At 42.3% G+C, this 22,119-nt stretch overlaps 2 protein-coding genes across 3 annotated transcripts in view; both read right to left on the bottom strand.

The window, feature by feature from the left end:
- The window catches only part of LOC146635028 (hemicentin-1-like), a 271,871-nt gene that overhangs the window by 126,673 nt on the left and 123,079 nt on the right, over positions 1 to 22,119 (bottom strand). The window contains exons 8-9 of the mRNA XM_085344351.1: positions 14,621 to 14,628; positions 3,768 to 4,029 (exon numbers count right to left, since the gene is read on the bottom strand). Coding sequence (XP_085200477.1) covers positions 3,768 to 4,029; positions 14,621 to 14,628 — 270 coding nt within the window. The remainder of the gene's footprint in view (positions 1 to 3,767; positions 4,030 to 14,620; positions 14,629 to 22,119) is intronic.
- LOC146635033 (nuclear factor 7, ovary-like) lies at positions 15,821 to 17,221 on the bottom strand. 2 transcript variants are annotated; one of them, XM_085344901.1, is made up of 2 exons: positions 17,179 to 17,209; positions 15,821 to 16,968 (listed from the first exon to the last, which is right to left on the bottom strand). In XM_085344901.1, the coding sequence occupies exon 2, from the start codon at positions 16,604 to 16,606 to the stop codon at positions 15,821 to 15,823; it is 786 nt and encodes a 261-aa protein (XP_085201027.1). In that variant the 5' UTR covers positions 16,607 to 16,968; positions 17,179 to 17,209. The 2 variants fall into 2 exon arrangements, with proteins under 2 accessions (XP_085201027.1, XP_085201035.1); XM_085344909.1 differs by having other exon boundaries at positions 15,821 to 17,221.

Below are 22,119 nucleotides of genomic sequence, written 5' to 3'. Positions count from 1 at the left end.
AAATATGATGTTGTTTATGTTTAATATTTATGCTGTTTAGCTTACATTTGAGTTATTCTGGATTTGATTAATTGACCTGTTAACATACACCAGGTCACCAGTGCATTACTTAAAGCTTTAGCAACATGCTAATTAAACATATGTTCAAGAAATAAAAAATATTAACTTCATCTGATCCAACATTCAGATTATTTTAAATGTGTGAGTCTGTAATCTCAGTGACTAACAGAGAACCTGAGTGTAAATGTGACCAGATGAAGTGTGAGGTTGTGAGAAAGTCTCTGACTGCATTCATAGATGTGTCCTTTCAGCTGCTCGCTCTGATCCAATCTTTGGTCTCTAAGAAGAGGCTTCAGGGAGACGTTTGCTACGTTGGACTGTAGGACCATCAGAAATGTGTGCAGTAACAAAACAGGCAGCACTGAAAGCAGCTCTAAGTGTTTGTGTTGTTCAATGATTTGTGCACAACAACAACAATGGGACCTCTCTCATCCATCAGTCACCATGTGGACATTTTTCTGACACACTTTGAAGCTGATGGACGTTTTGTGTCTGCACTAAGTACGTTTTCACCAGCTATGGCACCGGCAGGATTCACTTTCACAGACTCACAACCACCAGCTCCACCCCTCCCCTCCCCCTCCAGATGTAGGCTTTAACATTGAGTTTCCCCACACATGTTTACAGACGAGTTAGAGAGCAAGAGAAGAAGAGACATAAATGTCTTTGTTTCTGCTCTAACCAAACAATGCTGCTCTACAACTCTAGACTACCAGCCACAAAGACAACAGCTGGAGAAACATCTGTCTACCTCTGACATCCACCAGCTCATCCATACAACAAACACACATCAGCAACCAGGAAGCAGCTTCACCTCTGATCACACACACACTCAACTCTACTCACTCACCTGGAGGATCAACAACCAGTTTGATGAAGCTGTGTTTGAATGAGCGTGCTTCTACCATGAGGAAACGACACTCGTATGTTCCAGCATCATTAATCGTCACATCCTTCAGAATCAAAGACACGTCTCCATCCTTCATCTCTTTGTCCTGCAGATCCACCCGGTTCTTAAAAGATGGATGCTGGTCGTCTAGAATAATATCACAACCAACTCGGAAAAGAACATTTCCTGACTTCAGGTCAGCTCTCTCCCACTCTAGAGCGAAGATGTTGTTGTTTGGAGCTCGACATGTCAGAGTGACGTCCTGTCCAGACTCAGCTGTGATGGTTTTCTGATCTGAAAGATGAAACAACACAGAGCAGAGAGGTTAAAGGTCAAAGTGCAATTATGATCAGAATGATTGACTTTAAATATTTTGTTTATTTCCTTTGACATTTGAGTTTTATTTATTTTTTTCATTTTATTTTCAGTTACAGCAGCATGTTAATAGCAAAACTTTGAACATACAGTAGTTTGCTGTTCAGTTTTTACAATACCCCAAAAGATAACAGAAAGAAAACAAACAAACAAACTAAAGAAACCCCTACAAAACAAAAAACAAACAAACAACAACAACAAAAATAAAATGGATGGATGGTATCTGGTCATGACAATGTGGTCATTTTAAATGTTTCCATGTACATTAGAAAAGGCTGCCATGCCTCAAGAAATTTGGTGGTTGAACCTACCAGTGTATATCTCATCTTTTCTAAATGCAAAAACTTCATGAGCTCTGCAAGCCACTGTTCATGTGTGGGAGGAGCTTCCTGCTTCCATCTTAAAAGTATAAGGCGCCTTGCAATGAGTGAAGCAAAGAATTTGAATAGTATTTTGGCAAAGTGATGTTTTGAGGTATCACCCCAAAGATTAGAGCAGAGGGATCATAATTAACGTTATATATCTCTGAAAAGGTGTTAAATATACCCATATGGAAAAGAAATAGAAAAAACTTATAAGACTTGCATAAGATGTGGCCTACTTCATACAGTCAATCATATAAGGCTTATATGATTTACTCATGAAAGTGGCCACTTTCTCATTACTTTCTTATATTGTTTTAGTAAATATCCAAAACATACAAGTTTCATTTATATGATTTTCAAGGGATCTTAATCTGTTTTCACTCTTGTATGCTTTTCATAAAAGCTTCACACAAGACCGATACAAACTTTATAAGATTTATATGCATCTTTTCCGTATGGGTAGACACCCAATAGTTATGAAGATTGGGGCCAAAAACTATGAAGGAGTGAACCTGTTTCTGCTTTACATCTGTTACACAGGGGGTCAGCCCATGTCTGGCACATATAGAAGAAGAGTGTACCCTATGGAGAAAACATAGAGCTCATCTGTTAAAGTCATCCCAAGGTCTTTCTCCCACTGAGCTTTAAGGATGGAGAGAGAAGGAGATTGAAGATCTAATAATATAGCATACATTTCTTTAATCACCCCTCTCTTATGAGTGTTTATATTAATAATTTTATCCAAAGAAGTTTCCTCAGGTACTTCTGGAAATGAAGGAAATCGACTCTTTACAAAGTGGTGAACTTGTAAATAGCGGAAAAAATGTTTGCGAGGAACATTAAACTGCTTCAGGAGCTGCGTGAATGAGAAAAATTCCATCTGCAAAAAGGTCTTTGATATTTCTAAGTCCATTACTTTCCCATATTTTAAAGGCAGAATCCATCATTGAGGATGGGAACATATGATTTGAGCTGATAGTGTAACCCAAACCTTACATTGCACCCAGATTCTGAGCGAGTCATACAACAAAGGGTTACATTTATAGGTGTACAGTTCTAATGGGAGAGCTGAACTCAACAAAGCTGATAGGCACATTTTGCCACAATTGGATGAGTCAATTTGGAGCCAAGCTGGAGTCTCTGTGGTAAAATTACTGATCCAGCATATTTCGAATATTTGCTGCCCAATAATAAGACTGAAAAATTGGCAAGGCTAATCCACCCATTGGCCTAGTCCTCTGCATGAAATCTTTACGAATTCATGGACTTTTGCCGTTCCAAATAAATGCAGGGATATGCTTATTCAGTGTTATAAAGGCTCTGACATATACAGCAGGAGATCGTCAGCATATACGGATATTTTGTGCTCCTGGTCAGCTCTGAAGATGCCCTTAATGCAACTGTCAGCTGTCAGCTTGGCTTTAATCGCCAATGGTTCAATTGATAACGCAAAAGGAGAGGGGATAAGGGACATCCTTGTCTCGTACCACGGACAAGTGGGAAATAAGAAGAGAATAACAAATTTGTTCTAACACGTGCCATAGGTGAGGAGTCAAGTAACTGAATCCATGAAATGAAATTAGGGCCAAATCCAAATTTATTTAGAGTATAAAACAGATAATCCCACTCCACCCGTTCGAATGCTTTCTCAGCATTGTGTAATAAGGCAATTTAAGGGGCTGCAGTTGACTGTGATTCACTTTCACAGACTCACCACCAGCTTCACCCCTCCCCTCCCCCTCCAGCTGTAGGCTTTAACATTGAGTTTCCCCACACATGTTTACAGACGAGTTAGAGAGCAAGAGAAGAAGAGACGGATTCATAAATGTCTTTGTTTCTGCTCTAACCAAACAATGCTGCTCTACAACTCTAGACTACCAGCCACAAAGACAACAGCTGGAGAAACATCTGTCTACCTCTGACATCCACCAGCTCATCCATACAACAAACACACATCAACAACCAGGAAGCAGCTTCACCTCTGATCACACACACACTCAACTCTACTCACTCACCTGTAACAATCAGGTTGAGGCTGCTGATGGACTTCCATGAGCGAGTTTCTTCCATGAAGAAACGACACTCGTATGCTCCAGCATCATGAACTGTCACATCCTTCAGAATCAAAGACACGTCTCCATCCTTCATCTGTCTGTCCTGCAGATCCACCCGGTTCTTAAAAGATGGATGCTGGTGTGTTGAATCAGGGAGACCATCCTGGTACAAAAGCACATAATCATCTCCCAGGTCAAATCTCTCCCACTTTATTACTCTAATGTTGTTGTTTGGAGCTCGACATGTCAGAGTGACGTCCTGTCCAGACTCAGCTGTGATGGTTTTCTGCTCTGAAAGAGGAAACAACACTTTGACATTTGAGTTTTTAGTCATGTTGGATTTAATGAACCTCTGAACATCCAGCAGGTCACCAGTGACCCACTGAGGGGGAATTTTAGCCTCATGCTAAACATGCAAAGTGTCAGAAACTACAAGATGTTAGCTTCCACAGAACAACAACATGTGCTGATAATAAGTGAACATAATGTGTGAGAGAAAGCAGCCTCTCATTATAAGACATTGTGAGTCTCTGCATGCTGCCTTTATGGAGCTACAGCTGTTTGTATACACTGAACAAGAAGCTTTGTAGCTGCATCCTGACTCCTGACACTACAACACATCACACTGACACACACATTACACTTCTTTGTCTCTGTCACAGCTGGATTACAGATGTTAAGTGTCCACCCAGCCTGGTGTCTCCTTCACACACAGACAAACTGAATCCAGATGAAAATAATCCTCCTGTACTTCTTGTTATCTCAGAGAGAACCTCAGTTTAGTTCAATCTCACCTGCAGAGACGAAGACAAGGACAAACAGCAAAGTGCAGCAGAGCAGCGCAGTGCCAGCAGCCATCTCTGTGTCAGTATTTGTGCTGATCCGACTCTTAGTTTGTAATAAAGCTGAAAGTCTGCTTTGAAGAACAGATCTGACTTTCAGCAGCTCACTCTTACCCTGTAGTTTGTGGTTCATTTAAGAACCTTGGAAACCTTGGCTGTTTAGTTGAATCAACAGGTATTATCAGGCTGACGTCAGCATGATGTCATAAACACACGATAAAACATCAGAGTTTTAGTACAGCCTCTTGTTCTCTCCTGTAGTCTGAGTGTAGCCATTATAACAGTGAGACGGCACTGCCACCATGAGGTCAAACTGGAGCATTGCAGGTAATAATTCTCATCCTGAACACTGTTGGAACATCAGACCTCCTCACGCTTTGAACTCATTGTGATTCTAAATATTTCTAGTTTCACTTTGACCCCAACCCTAACCCTGAAATGGGCTGTACAGCTTTTATACTTTGACAATGACAAAATATTATTATCTTCTCCCAAATCCAACGTGGCAGTCTGCTGCGAATCCTCCCCGTCCACATCCGACCTCACCTGGTATCTGCTCCTCCTGGAATCAGAAACACATGGACACAAAAACACATCCTGCCTTGATTATCTAATGTTATCCTTCAGCTTATTCTAAGGCCCAGTTCAGGACGTCATGTTTGGACTTCCTGACCCAGAGACTTATAGAAAACAATTATCAGTGTATGTGTAAAAATCCTCTGCACTCTGCGTGTACCTGCAATATTTCAGATCCAGACAATATCGCTGAATGAATCTGTTAACTCTGAAAACACAGAGTCAACTCATTTATGAGCACATTTGCATTATGTATATATTCATTTAATAAAACAGCTTTATTTAATTTTTTTTAGAAACAATTTATAATTTTGCCTTTCACACCTATTTTCCGTGTGAACAAAAGAACGTTCAGCTGTTATCAGGTTCCTCTCCTGTCTCGGTTGTGGAGTGTATGTAGACGACCCACGAACAGACATAGGCAGAGAGATGGAACTTGAAACCAAAAGCGAGCCTTTATTTGGCTGGTGACAGGAGAACTAAGAAACCTATGAACAACTATGACATACTGTGATAATATGAGGGCACTATGACACACACTATGACTCTGTGACTATGAGGACATGGGGGTGGGAACACAGACGAAGCAACAATGAACAAAGGGAGACAGAAGACTTACATACACATATGAGGTGATGGGGAAGTGGAGGCACCTGGGAAAAAAGCTGACACAAATGGACATAATGACATCACATGGGGAAGAGTAAAACTAAACACATTGGCTGTGTCCAAATCAATGACTGTAGAAAACATGGACGACGCGACAGCGCCTCCTCCCATTGTGCAAAAATGAAGCCAAACAACCTGCCTGCTGCACAGCTGGCTTATGGCACTAAGAGGCACATACCTCCCTCTAGTGGTCACATTAAGTTCAAACATGGAAAAAGTGTTGGCTACCCTTTCTGGAGGGATTATATTCCACTAAAAAACGATCTAATATGCATGTCCACATAATTATGCATTATTATAATTATGATATATTAAAAAACACAAGCTGTATGTAACGTTGGACCCAAGAAATATAAGCTGGAGCGAATTTGACGACAGCCGAACTTTTATTTAATACTGTGCGTTTGTACAGGGACACAGACACTCCCGCGCTCTCTCTGCTGTCATGTCCGCCCTCCTCCTCCGACTGTCACTGCCAACATATAAAGAGACACAATCACTGTCAGATCCCAGCACACCTGTTCACCCCGCCCCTGCACCGCCCCTGCACCGCCCCGGGAGCTCACTGCGTCACCCCTCCTCTGCAGCTGGCCAGAGACCACACCCACGCCACACTGTATTTTAAAGAACATACATTAAGAAGCAGATTATATTAGATTTATATTTTAAATAAGACAAAATTTGGATTTTACAGCAGTAAAATTATTGTATCTCTACAGTTTAAACATGTAATAAGCTTTGCCCTGCACAGAGTGGATAGTGAAACAAATGGAATCATCATAAATACATTATTTCATATTTATTACTTGCCCCTCCTCATTGCTTTATTATTGTAGCTCTAGTAATAAATAATAATGTAAGGATTCTGGATCAGCACCGAGATGCCCAAAGTATATACAGTATTCTGAAGGTCTAAAATGTCACTGTGTGTGTGCATGTGTTTGTTTTATGTATATGGATTATTTTTAATTATTACTCATGATATGACATTGTCCAGACAGAATTTTATTGGAATTCCACGTGAAAGACCAACACAAAGTGGTGTACACGTGAGAAGTGGAACAAAAATCATACATGATTCCAAACATTTTTTACAAATAAATAACTGCAAAGTGGGGTGTGCGTAATTATTCAGCCCCCTGAGTCAATACTTTGTAGAACCACCTTTTGCTGCAATTACCGCTGCCAGTCTTTTAGGGTCTGTCTCTACCAGCTTTGCACATCTACAGACTGAAATCTTTGCCCATTCTTCTTTGCAAAACAGCTCCAGCTCAGTCAGATTAGATGGACAGCGTTTGTGATCAGCAGTTTTCAGATCTTGCCACAGATTCTCGATTGGATTTAGATCTGGACTTTGACTGGGCCATTCTAACACATGGATATGTTTTGTTTTAAACCCTTCCATTGTTGCCCTGGCTTTATGTTTAGGGTCGTTGTCCTGCTGGAAGGTGAACCTCCGCCCCAGTCTCAAGTCTTTTGCAGACTCCAAGAGGTTTTCTTCCAAGATTGCCCTGTATTTGGCTCCATCCATCTTCCTATCAACTCTGACCAGCTTCCTGTCCCTGCTGAAGAGAAGCACCCCCAGAGCATGATGCTGCCACCACCATATCTGACAGTGGGGATGGTGTGTTCAGAGTGAGGTGCAGTGTTAGTTTTCCGCCACACATAGCGTTTTGCATTTTGGCCAAAAAGTTACATTTTGGTCTCATCTGACCAGAGCACCTTCTTCCACATGTTTGCTGTGTCCCCCACATGTTTGCTGTGTCCCCCACATGTTTGCTGTGTCCCCCACATGTTTGCTGTGTCCCCCACATGTTTGCTGTGTCCCCTACATGTTTGCTGTGTCCCCCACATGGCTTGTAGCAAACTGCAAACGGGACTTCTTATGGTTTGCTGTTAACAACGGCTTTCTTCTTGCCACTCTTCCATAAAGGCCAACTTTGTGCAGTGCACGACTAATAGTTGTCCTATGGACAGATTCCCCCACCTGAGCTGTAGATCTCTGCAGCTCGTCCAGAGTCACCATGGGCCTCTTGGCTGCATTTCTGATCAGCGCTCTCCTTGTTCGGCCTGTGAGTTTAGGTGGACGGCCTTGTCTTGGTAGGTTTACAGTTGTGCCGTACTCCTTCCATTTCTGAATGATGGCTTGAACAGTGCTCCGTGGGATGTTCAAGGCTTGGGAAATCTTTTTGTAGCTTACGCCTGCTTTAAATTTCTCAATAACTTTATCCCTGACCTGTCTGGTGTGTTCTTTGGACTTCATGGTGTTGTTGCTCCCAATATTCTCTTAGACAACCTCTGAGGCCGTCACAGAGCAGCTGTATTTGTACTGACATTAGATTATACACAGGTGCACTCTATTTAGTCATTAGCACTCATCAGGCAACGTCTATGGGCAACTGACTGCACTCAGACCAAAGGGGGCTGAATAATTACGCACACCCCACTTTGCAGTTATTTGTAAAAAATGTTTGGAATCATGTATGATTTCCGTTCCACTTCTCACGTGGTCACCACTTTGTGTTGGTCTTTCACGTGGAATTCCAATAAAATTGATTCATGTTTGTGGCTGTAATGTGACAAAATGTGGAAAAATTCAAGGGGGCCGAATACTTTTGCTGTATTTAGCAACCAAGACTCTTCAGCATGCTCTTGTATTGCTTATAAGACTGTTCACTGCATCTGGAGGAGTGCTTGGAGTGGAAGGGTCAGAGATTAATTCATTCTCTGAAAAGCATTGAACACTAGCTTTCTCACCTAAGTGGTCAGAGAAGAAAGAAACAAAAAAGGACAGCTGTGGTTTTATTGAACTGGAGTGGGAAGGGTGGTCAACCAAGTGTCATGTTACACATGAAGAGTAGAAGTTCATCTTCAAGTTATACCATGTCAGTGACCTTCATGGTTCCTACATTCACATTGGATTTTCTAAAACAACACGTGCTGATTAATTTTATGAACGGCTGATAATCATTGACATTCACTTGTTTATCTCTTTGTAGTCTTGTACCTTGTAAAAGTTGTAAAGATTACTTTATGCATTTTGTCGCTTAGAGTATTTTTGCTCTGAGTTATTAGAGGAATTCCATAATCAAAGGCAATTACTTCCTCAGTGCCAAAAACTTCCAGATATGTTCTTTCACAGCTGCTTAAACATCTGTATCTGAGCACACATTTTGATATTTGTCCTCTAAGCTCTGGTCAGTTGGTGGAAACACACATGCTCATGTTTTACTATCAGTTGACAATCATTGATACTCACTTGTTCTTCTCCTTGTACTGCATCTGAAGTCATAAAGATTACATTAGTCACTGATTCACTAGAATAAGGTTGAATCTAATGCTACAGTGACCTCCCCTCTGTACTGTGTAATATAAAAGTCAGTCAGGTTTGCAGATGACACACAGATACTGTTGAGTTTTCACTGACAGAATGGAGATCACGCTGTTTTTCTCGCTGTTGCTTCTGGTCTGCTCTGTTTCCACAAATCAGACAGAGGCAGATAATGAAATTCTTGACCAGCAGATTTCAAACCAACAACCCTGTCCACAGGAAATCCATGCTGTGCTCAGAGAGCTGACTGCCTCAGTGGCTGAACAGAAAGTGGAAATCAGGACCTTAAAACAAGAGAATAAAGGTAGAGTATGATGTCAGGTAGTGAGAAAAATGACAGCATGAGGAAACCTTCATATGAGCCCCTGTTACAGAGATATCAATGTCACTTCATGAATCTATCACTAACGTTTCTCATTAATTTTTTTATTTTTATTATTTATTCATTATTTATTCAATAATCTAACCTACTAAAAATGAAAAGATTCAAATGATGCAGATAAATAAAATTCATATTGACTTATTTATGTTCTTTTCTGTCAGACCATGTCGCAAAACTGAAAGACCTGGAAATGCAGAACGTTGAACTTCAGAGACAGAGGTCTGAAATTGACAAACTTAAACAGCAACAAATAATAAATAAATAAATAAACTTTATTTATAAAGCACACTAAAAAAACAAGGGTATACCAAGGTGCTTGACAAAAATAAAATAGGAAAAGGGAGATGGGAGGGAAAAGAGAAAGGACCTGGCACGTATCAATTATAAAAACCATCATAAGATATAAAAGTAGTTCACAAGCATAAAAAATGTACCAGCGCACACAAGTGTTAACTGGGTGGAAAGGCAAGATTAAAGAAATAAGTCTTAAGCCGTGATTTAAACAGTGGCATAGAGTCAGACGCCCGGATAGCGACAGGAAGGTTGTTCCATAAGACCGGGGCAGCTACAGCAAACGCGCGGTCACTGCGAGACTTCAGCCGAGAACGAGGTTGCTCCAGAAGAATTTGGGTAGCAGAGCTAAGTGCTCTGACAGGAGTGTGTAACCTGAGAAGCTCATTGAGGTAGCTCGGCGCAAAGTTATTAATGGTTTTGTAGGTGAAAAGTAATATTTTAAATTGAATACGGTATTTAATTGGAAGCCAGTGCAAGCCAGCAAGAACAGGAGTGATGGAAGAAAACTTCCTGCTACCTGTCAAAAGGCGTGCCGCCGCATTCTGGACAGTCTGCAATCTAACGAGAAGGGTGGAGGAAAGGCCAATGTAAAGAGAGTTGCAGTTCATATCCAGAATCGGATTCTTTTGGTTATTACCCAAAGCTCGTGACCATAGGTGAAGGTGGGGACAAACTGATAGGAAAGAGCTCCTGCCAGCCACACAGCCACCTGCGACAATCACAGACATTTATCTACCGGCTTGACTGGCGGCTGCAAAACATTGCAAGATAATCTTGGTCAGGTATTCTTCCAGTCCACAACTTTACCACGAGTGTTGTTATATCAATTTAATTGTCCCACAAGGGGAAACTTGGGTGTAACAGCAGCAAGAAAACACATATACAAACAAACAGTACACATGACACAGAACAGAAACATACACAATTCTTACATATTTACATGAAGGACAATGGTTACCAAAAACTGAGTACCATACTGTTGTTAAATTAAATAAAATTAAATACAGATAAGAGGCAACCCTGGTTGTAGTGTGAATCGGTTGATAAAACAGTGCACGATACAGCGCTGATGTAAACATCTGTGTTTGTTGGGAGCAGTTCAGATTGTACAGTCTGACAGCTGCAGGGAGGAAGGACCTGCGGAAACACTCCTTCATGCATCGAGGATGCAGCAGTCTGTCACTGAAGCAGCTCTGCAGTTCAGCAACATCTACATGCATGGGGCGGGAGATAAACTGCTGCTCCAACATACCACACTGTAAAAAATGACAGATGCCACCACAGAGTCATAGAAGGTCTTTAAAAGCGCTCCCTGGACTCCAAATGACCTCAGCCGCCTCAGCAGGTAGAGTCTGCTCTGACCCTTCCTGTAAAGAGCATCAACCCTGTACTTATACTTTTGTGTTGCTCTCTCATCACATCTTCATTATTCTCATCACTGCTTAAAACAACACACATCTTTTTTTAACTGTCCTTTCTCCAAAACAGAAAGTGGCATTACAGTTGTTTCAGGCTGAGAGACACAAAACACTCTTCGTATTATCATTCATATATCATCCACACAACTATTTTATTTCTTTTTGTCCACTGGGCAGGTGACCTGCAGAATCATGTCTGCCCCAGCTGGATACCTTTTCACACACACCGTGACGTCAGACACACTCACAGTCACTTCATTCGTCAGACTTCTTTTAAGTTTGCAGCAGGCAACGCGACTGAGTATTGTGTCAAGATAAGTAGGAAGACCACGCTATAATGGACAGTTGAAGGAAAAGGTCAAATTTACAGGGAATCTTTTTGTTTTGTTTTTGGACAGAAAGATGAGAGTTTGATGTGTACATGGCTGTGAACAAAAATATAAATGTGGTGGATCATAAATTTGATTAGTTTTGAAGTTGTACATCTCTGTTCCTTACATTTCATGTCATGCCCTTATTAATGTTTTATTTGTTGCTTTGACTGTTTTCGAATAGAATATGCAGTGGGAATATAGAGGGAGATAAGTAGTGAAAGTTTTGCCTGGGTTGATTGTGCGTCGATCCATTGTTAATGCCTCAGGGCTCCAGTAGGTGGGTTCGCGCGCTTCCTCCTTCACTCAATACAGACGAGTGAGAGTGAGAGCTGCGTGTCTGTGCCGCTCTTTCACCTCTCCTCACTATTTCCCCTGTTTAAGGGCACAACATAAACACTGAGGCTTCAAAATGCAGCATCTACAACACTGTCACTCTGCCTCCACCATGGAGACAGTCTCCATGGTGATGAGTACAATTGGCAGCTGAAACTGTTGTGAACTTCTCCATGAGTCATATTTCCTGTTTCAGAGCTGCTGATTGGCTCTTTGGGCCCTTTACCTTCAGGAGGTCATGGACGAAGCACTGAAGTCGTTTATCACGTAAAAAATATTTTTAGTTTATAATAATTTGATAAATAATAAAATATTAATAAAAACTGGAGGTTTTTTTAGAACTTAGATTTTAAGCTATTTATGCCTTTTTTGCTGCTCTTTTTTAAACTTGTTCCTTTAAACTGTATTTATTCTTTTTAAAATATATTGGTTATTGCACTGTAGAGGCTGCTGAGGAACAGTATTTCGTTTCAGGCTGTGTAACACGAAATGACAATAACCAATAAAGTCTTGAGAGCTGCCATCATTGTTCCAGCAGGAGGCAGTAAAACACCAAACTGCACCTGTTGTGCTGAAAAGGTGTGAGCATGTGCAGTAACCCAGTAAGTTACCTGAATATCTCTCTCTCTCTCACACACACACACACACACACACACACACACACACACACACACAGTACTGATACTAATGACTCGCTCTCACATCTATTTGGGTTTAATGTCAGGGTATATTTGTAGATGAAAGTTTTGGTAGGACACATGATGTGGACAGTCTGGTAATCCCAGAATATTTTAATGTAAGAAAACTCCAGACAGCTCTGGAGAAAGTTTCAGAGTAAAAGCCCTGGAGTGTTTTACATGTTATTCTGTTGGATTAAATCTGACGGAGCTGATTCATAAACACTTCACTGCCAGGTATCAGGTGACCTGCAGAGACTGATCCTACAAACACTCAGAAACAGAGTAAACCAAACTGCACCACAGTGATCAGACGAAACCTTCCTGACATGAACACAGCTCCTCAGTAAAAACTGTGAACCAGCAGAGAGACTACACCCAGCACCATACACCACCTCTCTGACACAGTACACCCTCGGGCAGGTGGTGTCCCCATAAACAGTGTGAGAAGCTCTGATTATTTACTATGTTCAAACAAACTGAGTGTCCACAAACGTCTGAGCTCACAGTGAGAGCTGCTGGCACAGTTTGGAGGTGTTCTGCCCCCTGCTGGACACACAGAGCTACAACATGAGGATCAGAGGAGGCTGGTGCTGCTTCACCTTTAGACACAAGAAGGAGGTCAAAAAATGTAGAAACAGAGATTGTTTTTAAACCTGTAAAGGGGGAAATCCTGACGAACCAATCCACAGCCAGAAAAGAAGTCTAACTCTGTGCTGCTCCAATCAGGAATCAGCTCTGTTACTGTGTGAGTGTGTAAAGTCACAGAGTAGCTGGTTTCAAATGTATCTATAAAGTTTATTCACATTTTATTTAGGCTTCAAAAAACAGTCCAAGTTTATTTCTTTGGACTTTGTTCACTTAGCGCCACCTGGAGGACAGTCAGCTCCCTGCAGCAGCTCTGGAGGACTGTTAACTGATGAAGAGCTCGGACTGCACAGCCTGCTTCATCACCGACTTCTTTAAATAAACATGACCACGATCAGTCGCAGCACCTCAGACAAACACTTGTTACACAGCAGCCGCCTTCACACCGACTGAGCTCCATCACAGCTTCAGAGCTCAGCTTACTAAAGTCAAAGTTTATTTCCTCTCAGGTTTCTTACTTTCAGTAAAGTTTCACTGTTAGAGCCCTGACCAGCATCCTGCAGCATCTGGAGCAGCTGTGTGGTGCTGTCATGGCAATAAGGATCCAAATCTGTGGGATGTTTCCAGCAGGGGTTATAACCTGCAGCCAGCAAGGTGTGCCTAATAAAGTGGCCGTGTTTATGTCCCAGTGCAGCAGCATCAGAAAACGGTGGTTTACATCTCTGTTACAGGAAACCTGAAGAGTTAAAACACCAGAGAAGAAAATCTAAACGTTACACAAAGAACATAAAAGAAGTAAACTTCATAAAAACTTCACAAATGATGCTTTAAATGAAAAATAAATCCCTGTAAATAATTCAACAGGTCACATGTTAGAACCACCTTAACTAAACTCTGTAGCCGCTCACTGTGGTTTGTCCCAGCAGCTCTTAGGAAACAAACTGCTAACTTCAGTGTCAGCACACACTGTTAGTAAACTATGCAACACTGAATTCAGGTTTCAGTTGTGTTAAGTTGTGAAGTTGTGATGAAAGTCTTCTTACTGACACAGGTAGGATGGTCAGGCGTCCTCTGTTCCTTCACCGTTCATGAACTGTCACTTATAAAATGCTGCCAAACATCAACTACACTCAATAACTAAACGTGTGCAGGTTAAAGTGATGGACGCCCAGATCTGCACTCCAAATACAAACAGACTAAAGGTGTTTCCTCCAGAAACAAAGACAATATTTACAAAGGTCTCACAGGTAAATTGTGAGCGATCACAGCAGCATCTCATCCTGACTAACAGCTTTTAGATGCAGGGAGAGCGTCGTGGTTCAGAGGTGGTTCAGCAGATGATGAAGGCCTTTCTGTTGCATTGTGTAGTGCTGTGGAGGCCATGATGGTCGACTGGGTCTGCTTCTACTGAACTCACAAACACTTCTGAGGTATTTACACCTGAAGCCTCATTGAATGTGAGTCAGAAACAAACGGCTCAGCTGTGATTAATGGATGTTTCCCTGCATTTCTATTTTCACACAGTTTATTTCTTACAGCAGGAAAACTGAACAGAATGTATGTAAGAGGTCAGAGTGAGGATGACGTCACTTAATACAGGAAATACATGTTTGTCTGTTTTGATGATGAAGGACTTCTTCAGCTCTGTAAACAGCTACACTTGAGAGGACAGAGGTGATTTCATGGATCAATAACAATGTGTTTATCAGCTTTCATCATCGCAGTGCAGACATGACGTCAGATCTATCAGAGTGAAGGCCGTCTCTCTGATGACGTCACAGAGCAGAGTCCTTCTGTCCAATAAAGGATCTCAGATCAGCTGCTGCCATCTTGTGGCCACAGTTGGTTACTGTCTCTGAAAGTTGTCTCATGTTTCCTGTTGTCCTGCTAACAAAGGCTGGAGCTCATCATGCTGAGAGGGCAGCAGCATTTTGTGGCTCTTCACACATGTTCATTATATTCTGATGATCCTGGATGGAGACAAACTACAGATAAGTGTGTTCAGCCCAACTAGTTTATCTCATTACAGCAGTTTGATGTTTCCCTTTGAATCCCCCTGAAGATCCTGACAGTGAAGCACGTACATAATACTCCAGCCTTTCAACTCTGAGCTTATTTAGTTCTATTAATACACTGAAATCTCATTTGTGTCATGAAGAAAGTCTTTAATCAAACAGAATTCAAAGATCAGAAACATTTCATATATGGAGTTAAACATGAATCATTGTTTCAACAACATATTTATTGTTGTCATAAACAGACAAGAAGACAACAACAAACTGCTCCTCCCATTCAACACATGTCAGTCCATATCCCAGCAAACTAAATCATCTCCATTTACACATCAAATAGAAACATGAATCACTTGTAATGATTAGAAACTTGATAGAATTTCAAATCTAGTTTGGGGAGTCATTCAGTGAGAAACAGTGAAATGATTTTCCATGTGAAAAGGTGGACAGCAGAAACAGAAAGAAAGAGTGAAACTAAAAGAGAAACAAAGAGCTTTGGAACAACGAGGCAGCAGGAGGACAGCTGCAGTTTAACAGCTTCAACTCACTGACAGGAAACAACATTAGAAACATCATCATCCTCAACTCATCTGCTGCACTGACACTGACACCTTCAACGGACACACCTTCACTCTACCAACAGTGTTAATGAATGGAAACATCCTGTGAGTGAAAGTGTGTGTGAAGGTGTGTATGTGTGTGTTAGTATCAGGATCAGAGAACGACAGCTTTCCTCTGTTCCAGTCCAGATTCACTCTGATCCTCTGGAGCTTCTTCTCTACTGAGAGAATAGTGAAAGGAGCTGATGGTGAGTGTGCTGAGTATTTACCTTGATAGAACCATATTCTCCATAATCCAGACCATATGTCTCCCTTCCTCTGCACAGACTCTGCTAACACACCCAGTCCCCACACTGTACTGTCTCCAACTTCAACATCCCAGCTGTGAGTCCCTGAGTTAAAGCCCTCAGAGCCCAGGACAGAGTAGTAATTATCAAACCTCTCTGGATTATCAGGAAGCTGCTGCTTCTCTCCTCCTCGTCTCACACTGGTCAGATCTTCAGACAGGATGAGGTTTGGATCAGCAGTGTTTGGGTCCAGAATGAGAGGAGTGTAGGAGACCATGTCCTTCATGTTGTTCCAGATGTTGAAGGTCAGGTTGCCCAGGTGTTTGGCCTGGTCTATCAGAGCTCCTGAGGGCAGCTGTGGATCATCCAGCAGGGGGCAGCGCTGGACTCTTTCCACTGCAGCCTTGTAGTTGTGCAGGAATGAGACGTCTTCAGCTCTCAGCTCCTCCTCTGTGGCTCTGACTGTGTCTGAAAGAGCTGCTATCTCTCTGCTCAGAGCCTCCATCTTCTCCTTCATCATCCCACTCTTCTGCTCCTCTTCCTCCCTCAGTGCAGCCAGCCTGGCCTCCTCTTCCTCTGCTAGAAACTGGTGAAGCTTCTTAAACTGCTCCTTAATCTGCCTCTCTGTGTGTCGGGCCTGGACCTTAATGTGTTCTGCTGTTTGATCAAACTTCACTTGAACTTCTTCACAAACCTTTAACTTCTCCTTTAAGGGCTCCAGAGTTTCCTGAAGTTCCTTCTTGTGTTGTTGTGCAGCTTCATCGATGGGTCTGAATCTGTGATTGGTGTGTTTTTCTGAGTCTCTGCAGATGTGACACACTGGCTGCTGATGGTCCAGACAGAAGAGTTTGAGTTTCTCAGAGTGCAGACTGCAGAGAGCCTCTGAAGCTCTCTGATCTCTCTCCTGTAAGAACGACTCACACAGGTTCTTTAAAGCTCGGTTTAAAGGTGGATCATAAACTGATATTTCCTTACAAACTGGACACTCGTGTGTTGGTCTCTCTCTCCACCATCTCTTCAGACAGTCTTTACAGAAGCTGTGGCTACATGACAGAATAACAGGATCTCTGAAGACCTCCTGACAGTCCGGACAGCAGAGATCCTCCTCTGATCTGGAAGCCATTGAGTCTGTGAGTGAAGCTGAAAACAGCAGACAGGAAGTACAGTCAGTCCTGGCTCCCCTCCCTCCTCTACCACCTTCACTGAAACTTCCTTTGAGTCGTGTTTTTGCTCAAACTCACATTCAGTGTGTGGAGCGTCAGCAGCTTGAAGCAGCAGTGTTGGAGTTTTCCACTTTTCTCTCCTGTAGCTGGACTCACTCAGAGGAAGCTGCTAGTTTGGTCTGAGCTCAGTCTGATCGTCTGTGCGTCTCTCTTTACTGAGGACGAAGAACTTCCTGTTTCCTGGTTTGTCGCATTTGAGTGACGTGAGGGGAGGAGACAAATGTTGCTGTTTGACTTTTAACTAAGGTGTGTTTCAATCCTGCCTGCAGCTCAAAAGCTGTAAAACAGGTTTTGTGTCTTTTCACCTCCACAGGTCACAACATGAAACCTGTTGTGAAGTTTATAAAATAAAGTGTCACTCGGTGGTGCAGCTGTTTGTCAGCTTCTATTTTAGACTTTGTTCTGGTTCTTGTTCAGGTTCCCAGCAGTGGGAGTGTAATGCAGTCACACACACACAGGTGGTGTTAAGGTGGATTCACTTAGTTACAGACAGTGGTGTTATTTCCTGTAACTAAGGGTGTGTTTCACTCCAAAGTTCAGACATTAACCTGCCAGAAGTTGTAAAAGTTACTAATAAAGAGCTTTTATCTCAGAAAGCAGAAAGAAAAGAAATAAGTGTAAAGAGTGCAGCAAAATGTTTTAGTGTGAGCTGGTTCATCTGATCTGGTTGTGTAAAAGTCACTGCATGACACTGAGTTTTACTTCTGTCACGATTAGTGGAGCGGACTCAGGCGCAGACCACAAGTTTCTTCAAATCAAAAGTGAATTTATTTACAGTGTTCTCCACGGTGACACACACACACACACACACACACAACGGTGTCTGGGGAAAAGGGGTTCCAGGGTCCGGGAGTGAAAGGGGCAGGAGTCCAGGGAGGGGAGATTTCCATACAGCCCTCGCAACCACACACAGCTCCTCTTCTTTCCTCCATCACTCTTGCTCACGCTCAGTCACCGTGCACAGGGAAAACAGGTCCAGGGGAAATCTATACACAGACAGAGAAACAGTTAGTCTCCTGGTTCAGACACGAACAAACTTTGCAGAGTGCAGGACGACTGACGCTGATGGCTCAACGATCCAGCGACGAGTAGAGCAGACTCGCCATCTTAAGTAGGACTCCAATTCTCATAATCAGCGGCAGGTGTGCTGATCATCTCCAGGTGCGTGGGCCAGGAGCAGGAGCCCATACTGAGCTCCGCCCCAGCAGGAGAAAGAGAGAGTGGGAGAGGACGAGAGAGAAAGGGAGAGCAGAGGCGAGAGAGGAGAATAAACAAAACAAAGCGCCTGACTGCTGTCAGCTGGAGAGGTGCGGGGACCATGACAACTTCTGTGTTACTGACACTCATCTCTGACTCAGAGAAACGATTTCTCCCCTGTGATCTTCACACAGTGGTGAGTTACATGTGTGTGGAATTTTTCACGTTTTATAGAATTAAATTTCCTCTTACTTTCTTTTTTGTTAACCTGAGTCACTGATCATTTGCAGTATTACAGAGTCTGGCAGTCTTTGCATGATGTCCACGTCACTGTAAGTTTCTAGTGACTCTCAGGTGTGACAGGTGTGCCAGCAGGAAAGAGTAATAATAACCTGCATCCTGAGGTTTGTCATGCAGGATTAAAGGAGCCAGGCTTTGTTCACACAGCTAGGATTGTATTTTACACTGACCCTGGGTCAGTATAAGTATCATACAGTTTAAACGAAGCACTGAAACTTGCACATATTTATTACAGATGCACTAAAGAAAAACGGGATATTTAGAGTCAATCTGTGGCTGCGATTAAACACTTTACTGGAAACTTTATTAACCAGTAACTTCATCAGTCATGACAGAAGCTAATATTTCTGTGCTAACATCGTTTAAACCAGTGGTTCCCAAACTTTGTTTCACAAGAAAAATTTCCACCCCCCCTTTGTGCGCATGAACACATCCTCCAACCACACACACCCATATTTTGCTCCATTGCATGTGGCTATTTTCACGCCACGCTGTGCGCCACGTTATTGTTGAGATGAATAGCAGAATGGTAGATAGAGACAAAATACTGTTAATCTTACCATCTTCAGGTTTTACACGCTTACATACACACACAGTTACTGTCCCTCCATTTAGAAAGGCAGAGGCGTCACGATGTGATTATTTTACTGTAGTTATTTTTTTTGATGTGTAATAATATTCAATATTACTATCAATGCATTTTCCAAAAAATGCCTCTCTGTGCAAAATGGGTTTAAAAACATAAACAACTGTAGGATCCTGTTTGTCCGTGATTTAAACAGCCCAGCGCTGCTCCTGATGAAGGGAAAACCAATTCTGCAGGGAGACCTACCTCGGCACTTGTGCAGGTGATTTTTCTCTTACTTTCTTTTTTCTGTTATTTACTAAAGAATCTGTCAAAGAAATAATGAATTCTCCACACGTGTTTGAAGGTTGCTGATACGTTCATCTAGCACAGACCTATTGCTGGAACGCCAAGACAATTCTACTACAATGGCAAAAACAAGACGCAAGTCACCAGAGCTCTTTGTGTTGCTCGTGCATGAGGGAGAGAACTGTGACGAGCATCGTTCTCTCTGTTAAGGAATATATTCTAAAATACTTCTTCAGCAAAGACTCAGAGAAGAGAAACACACAGAATTTCTTGCAAGCAAGGGCAGTCTCCGGACTGAGAGACTCGCGCCTGAGAAACTGCCCCGGTCTTTATTTTATACTTCATTGTGTGTGTGTGTGTGTGTGTGTGTGTGTGGGGGGGGGGGGGGGGGGGGGGGGGGGGTCAGAGTGTGGCCCCATAAGATCTTCCCTAAACCTGCTGGTCTCAAAGTCCAGCAGTTCATCAAACCAAAAGGCACTTAGACTAAAACAGACATAGCTACGTTAATCCTACCATAAAACAATAAGACAAGGTACGACCTCTCTCATGCTCCTAGGATGTGGGGTGAACACCCTAGAATGTTACAGACCTCCTAGGATGAGACATTCTTTCAATATGCCACCAACTATATACTTCTACACACAAATGATTACATGCAGCATTCTACCATATGCAAACTTATATCACTAAAAGATTATACTGACTACTAAATACAATTTTCCATTGACACCCTCCAAGTAAGCAAATGAATGTTAACAGTCAAACATAGAAATTAACATTTGCAAAATCGTTCCAGCTTTGTGGTGCATCTCCTCCAGGTGTGTAAATCACACATGCAGAGTGGTTTGAGTTCCTCAGAGCTTCATAAATGTCTCTTCCAGTTGTTTCTATCACTGTCCATATGACCAGAGTCCAAATGCAGACATGGGTATAACAAACACACCAGTTAGTTTTGCTGTTTGTCAATGTGGCTTTCAGTTATCTTCAAGGCTGCAGGCCTTTGTCAGCACTCCTGTTTTATGGCCTCTATCAACCCTCATCACCTCATTTCATGCATTCTTCCTGTGGGGGATACTTATGACTCCTCTATTGTCCTTTCGTCTCTGCAGAAAACCTTTTTTGGAAAGGGTATTGGATTCAATGATTTTACTGCTGTTGTAACCCCACCTGTTGAGTCACTTCAGCAGTCTTGTTCATGATGCAAATGACAACAACAATGACACAAAGGAAGACCCTCTTCAGAGTGTCAAAGCATGCATAGCACAGTGACACAGCATTAGGTGATGTTCATAGGAAACTGCTGTCAGTCATTCCCCGTCACCACCATAGCTTCTGCTTTCTGTTCACAGAATCACGATGCCATCCTTGAACTTCCTCTCTGCACTGTCGATTGGAGCTTGGAACGCTCCCCTCATCCTTCAGATCTCCATCTGTTGTCCACAATCTCCTCGTGATTACCTCTGGAAAGCCCCGTGGCACAGCTCTCCATCCAGTGCAGCTTTATGGTCATTGCTGTGGTTCCAGAATCTTCTCATGATGACCAGTAGGTCCCCAAACAGCATGACCTTTGACCTCAACCCCTGCCTGGGCTGTCAGCTATGGTCCCTACTTCTCGCTGGGTCTCTGAAGATTTCTCAGGAGATTCCACCCTTGGGATCATTTCTTCCAGCAATGCTCTGCTGCACCTGCATCTCCTCACTAGAGGAAAAACTTCTATTTGGAAAACATGTCAACCATCATCAAACCAAAATTTCCTTTTAGTTCAGTGAACTTCACTTATCAAAAAATATAATTATTTATTAATTATATTATTCGTTTATCACATTTTCACTTTCACTTATTGACCATCAAAGTGTTTATTATCTTTACCCAAATGATTGGAGCAGAACTTAAAATCTATAAGCTGTAAAAACTTTATATTTGAAGACTGAAAGAGACCCAGGAAGTGGTCACAGGACGAGGGTGACAGACTGTCTGAAGCAGTTAGAACAAGACAAGGCTGTTGGACCAGGTGTGCTTGCTTTTGAAACTGTGTCTTAATTCCACCTGTTTCACATGCAAGGGTCAGTTCTACAGGCAGGAACGTGGGTGTGCCGTGGGCTCCCCAGTTTCACCCATTGTGGGCAACTTGTATATGGAAGACGTGGGAAAGAGGGCTTTGCTATCCTACCCTGAAACACCACCAAGTCATTGGTTCAGGTATGTGGATGACACCTGGGTGAACACACAAACCTCCATCTCTGGTTTCTTTGACTGGAGGTTGTTGAGGATTTGATGATTTCACAACACTGTATGTGATGTCACTGGTGATGTCATCTTCTCCATCTGCTGAAATGAGTTAAAGTAAACACTTTTATGATTTAAGAATCTAAATGGACCAAATTATGATGACAGAATGGAAACAAAATACCACAATGAACAAGAATGAATATGTACAAA

The sequence above is a fragment of the Diplotaxodon limnothrissa genome, linkage group LG3, assembly GCF_057381915.1.
Source record: "Diplotaxodon limnothrissa isolate DT_005_m linkage group LG3, D_limnothrissa_male_GT1.1, whole genome shotgun sequence".
Taxonomy (NCBI): domain Eukaryota; kingdom Metazoa; phylum Chordata; class Actinopteri; order Cichliformes; family Cichlidae; genus Diplotaxodon; species Diplotaxodon limnothrissa.
The sequence above is the reverse complement of the archived record's forward strand: the minus strand, read 5'-3'. Positions and strand labels throughout refer to the sequence as shown.

Coding starts and splice junctions, on each gene's coding strand:
- LOC146635033 (XM_085344909.1), bottom strand. CDS start 17,209: ATGGCTTCCAGATCAGAGGAGGATCTCTGCTGTCCGGACTGTCAGGAG.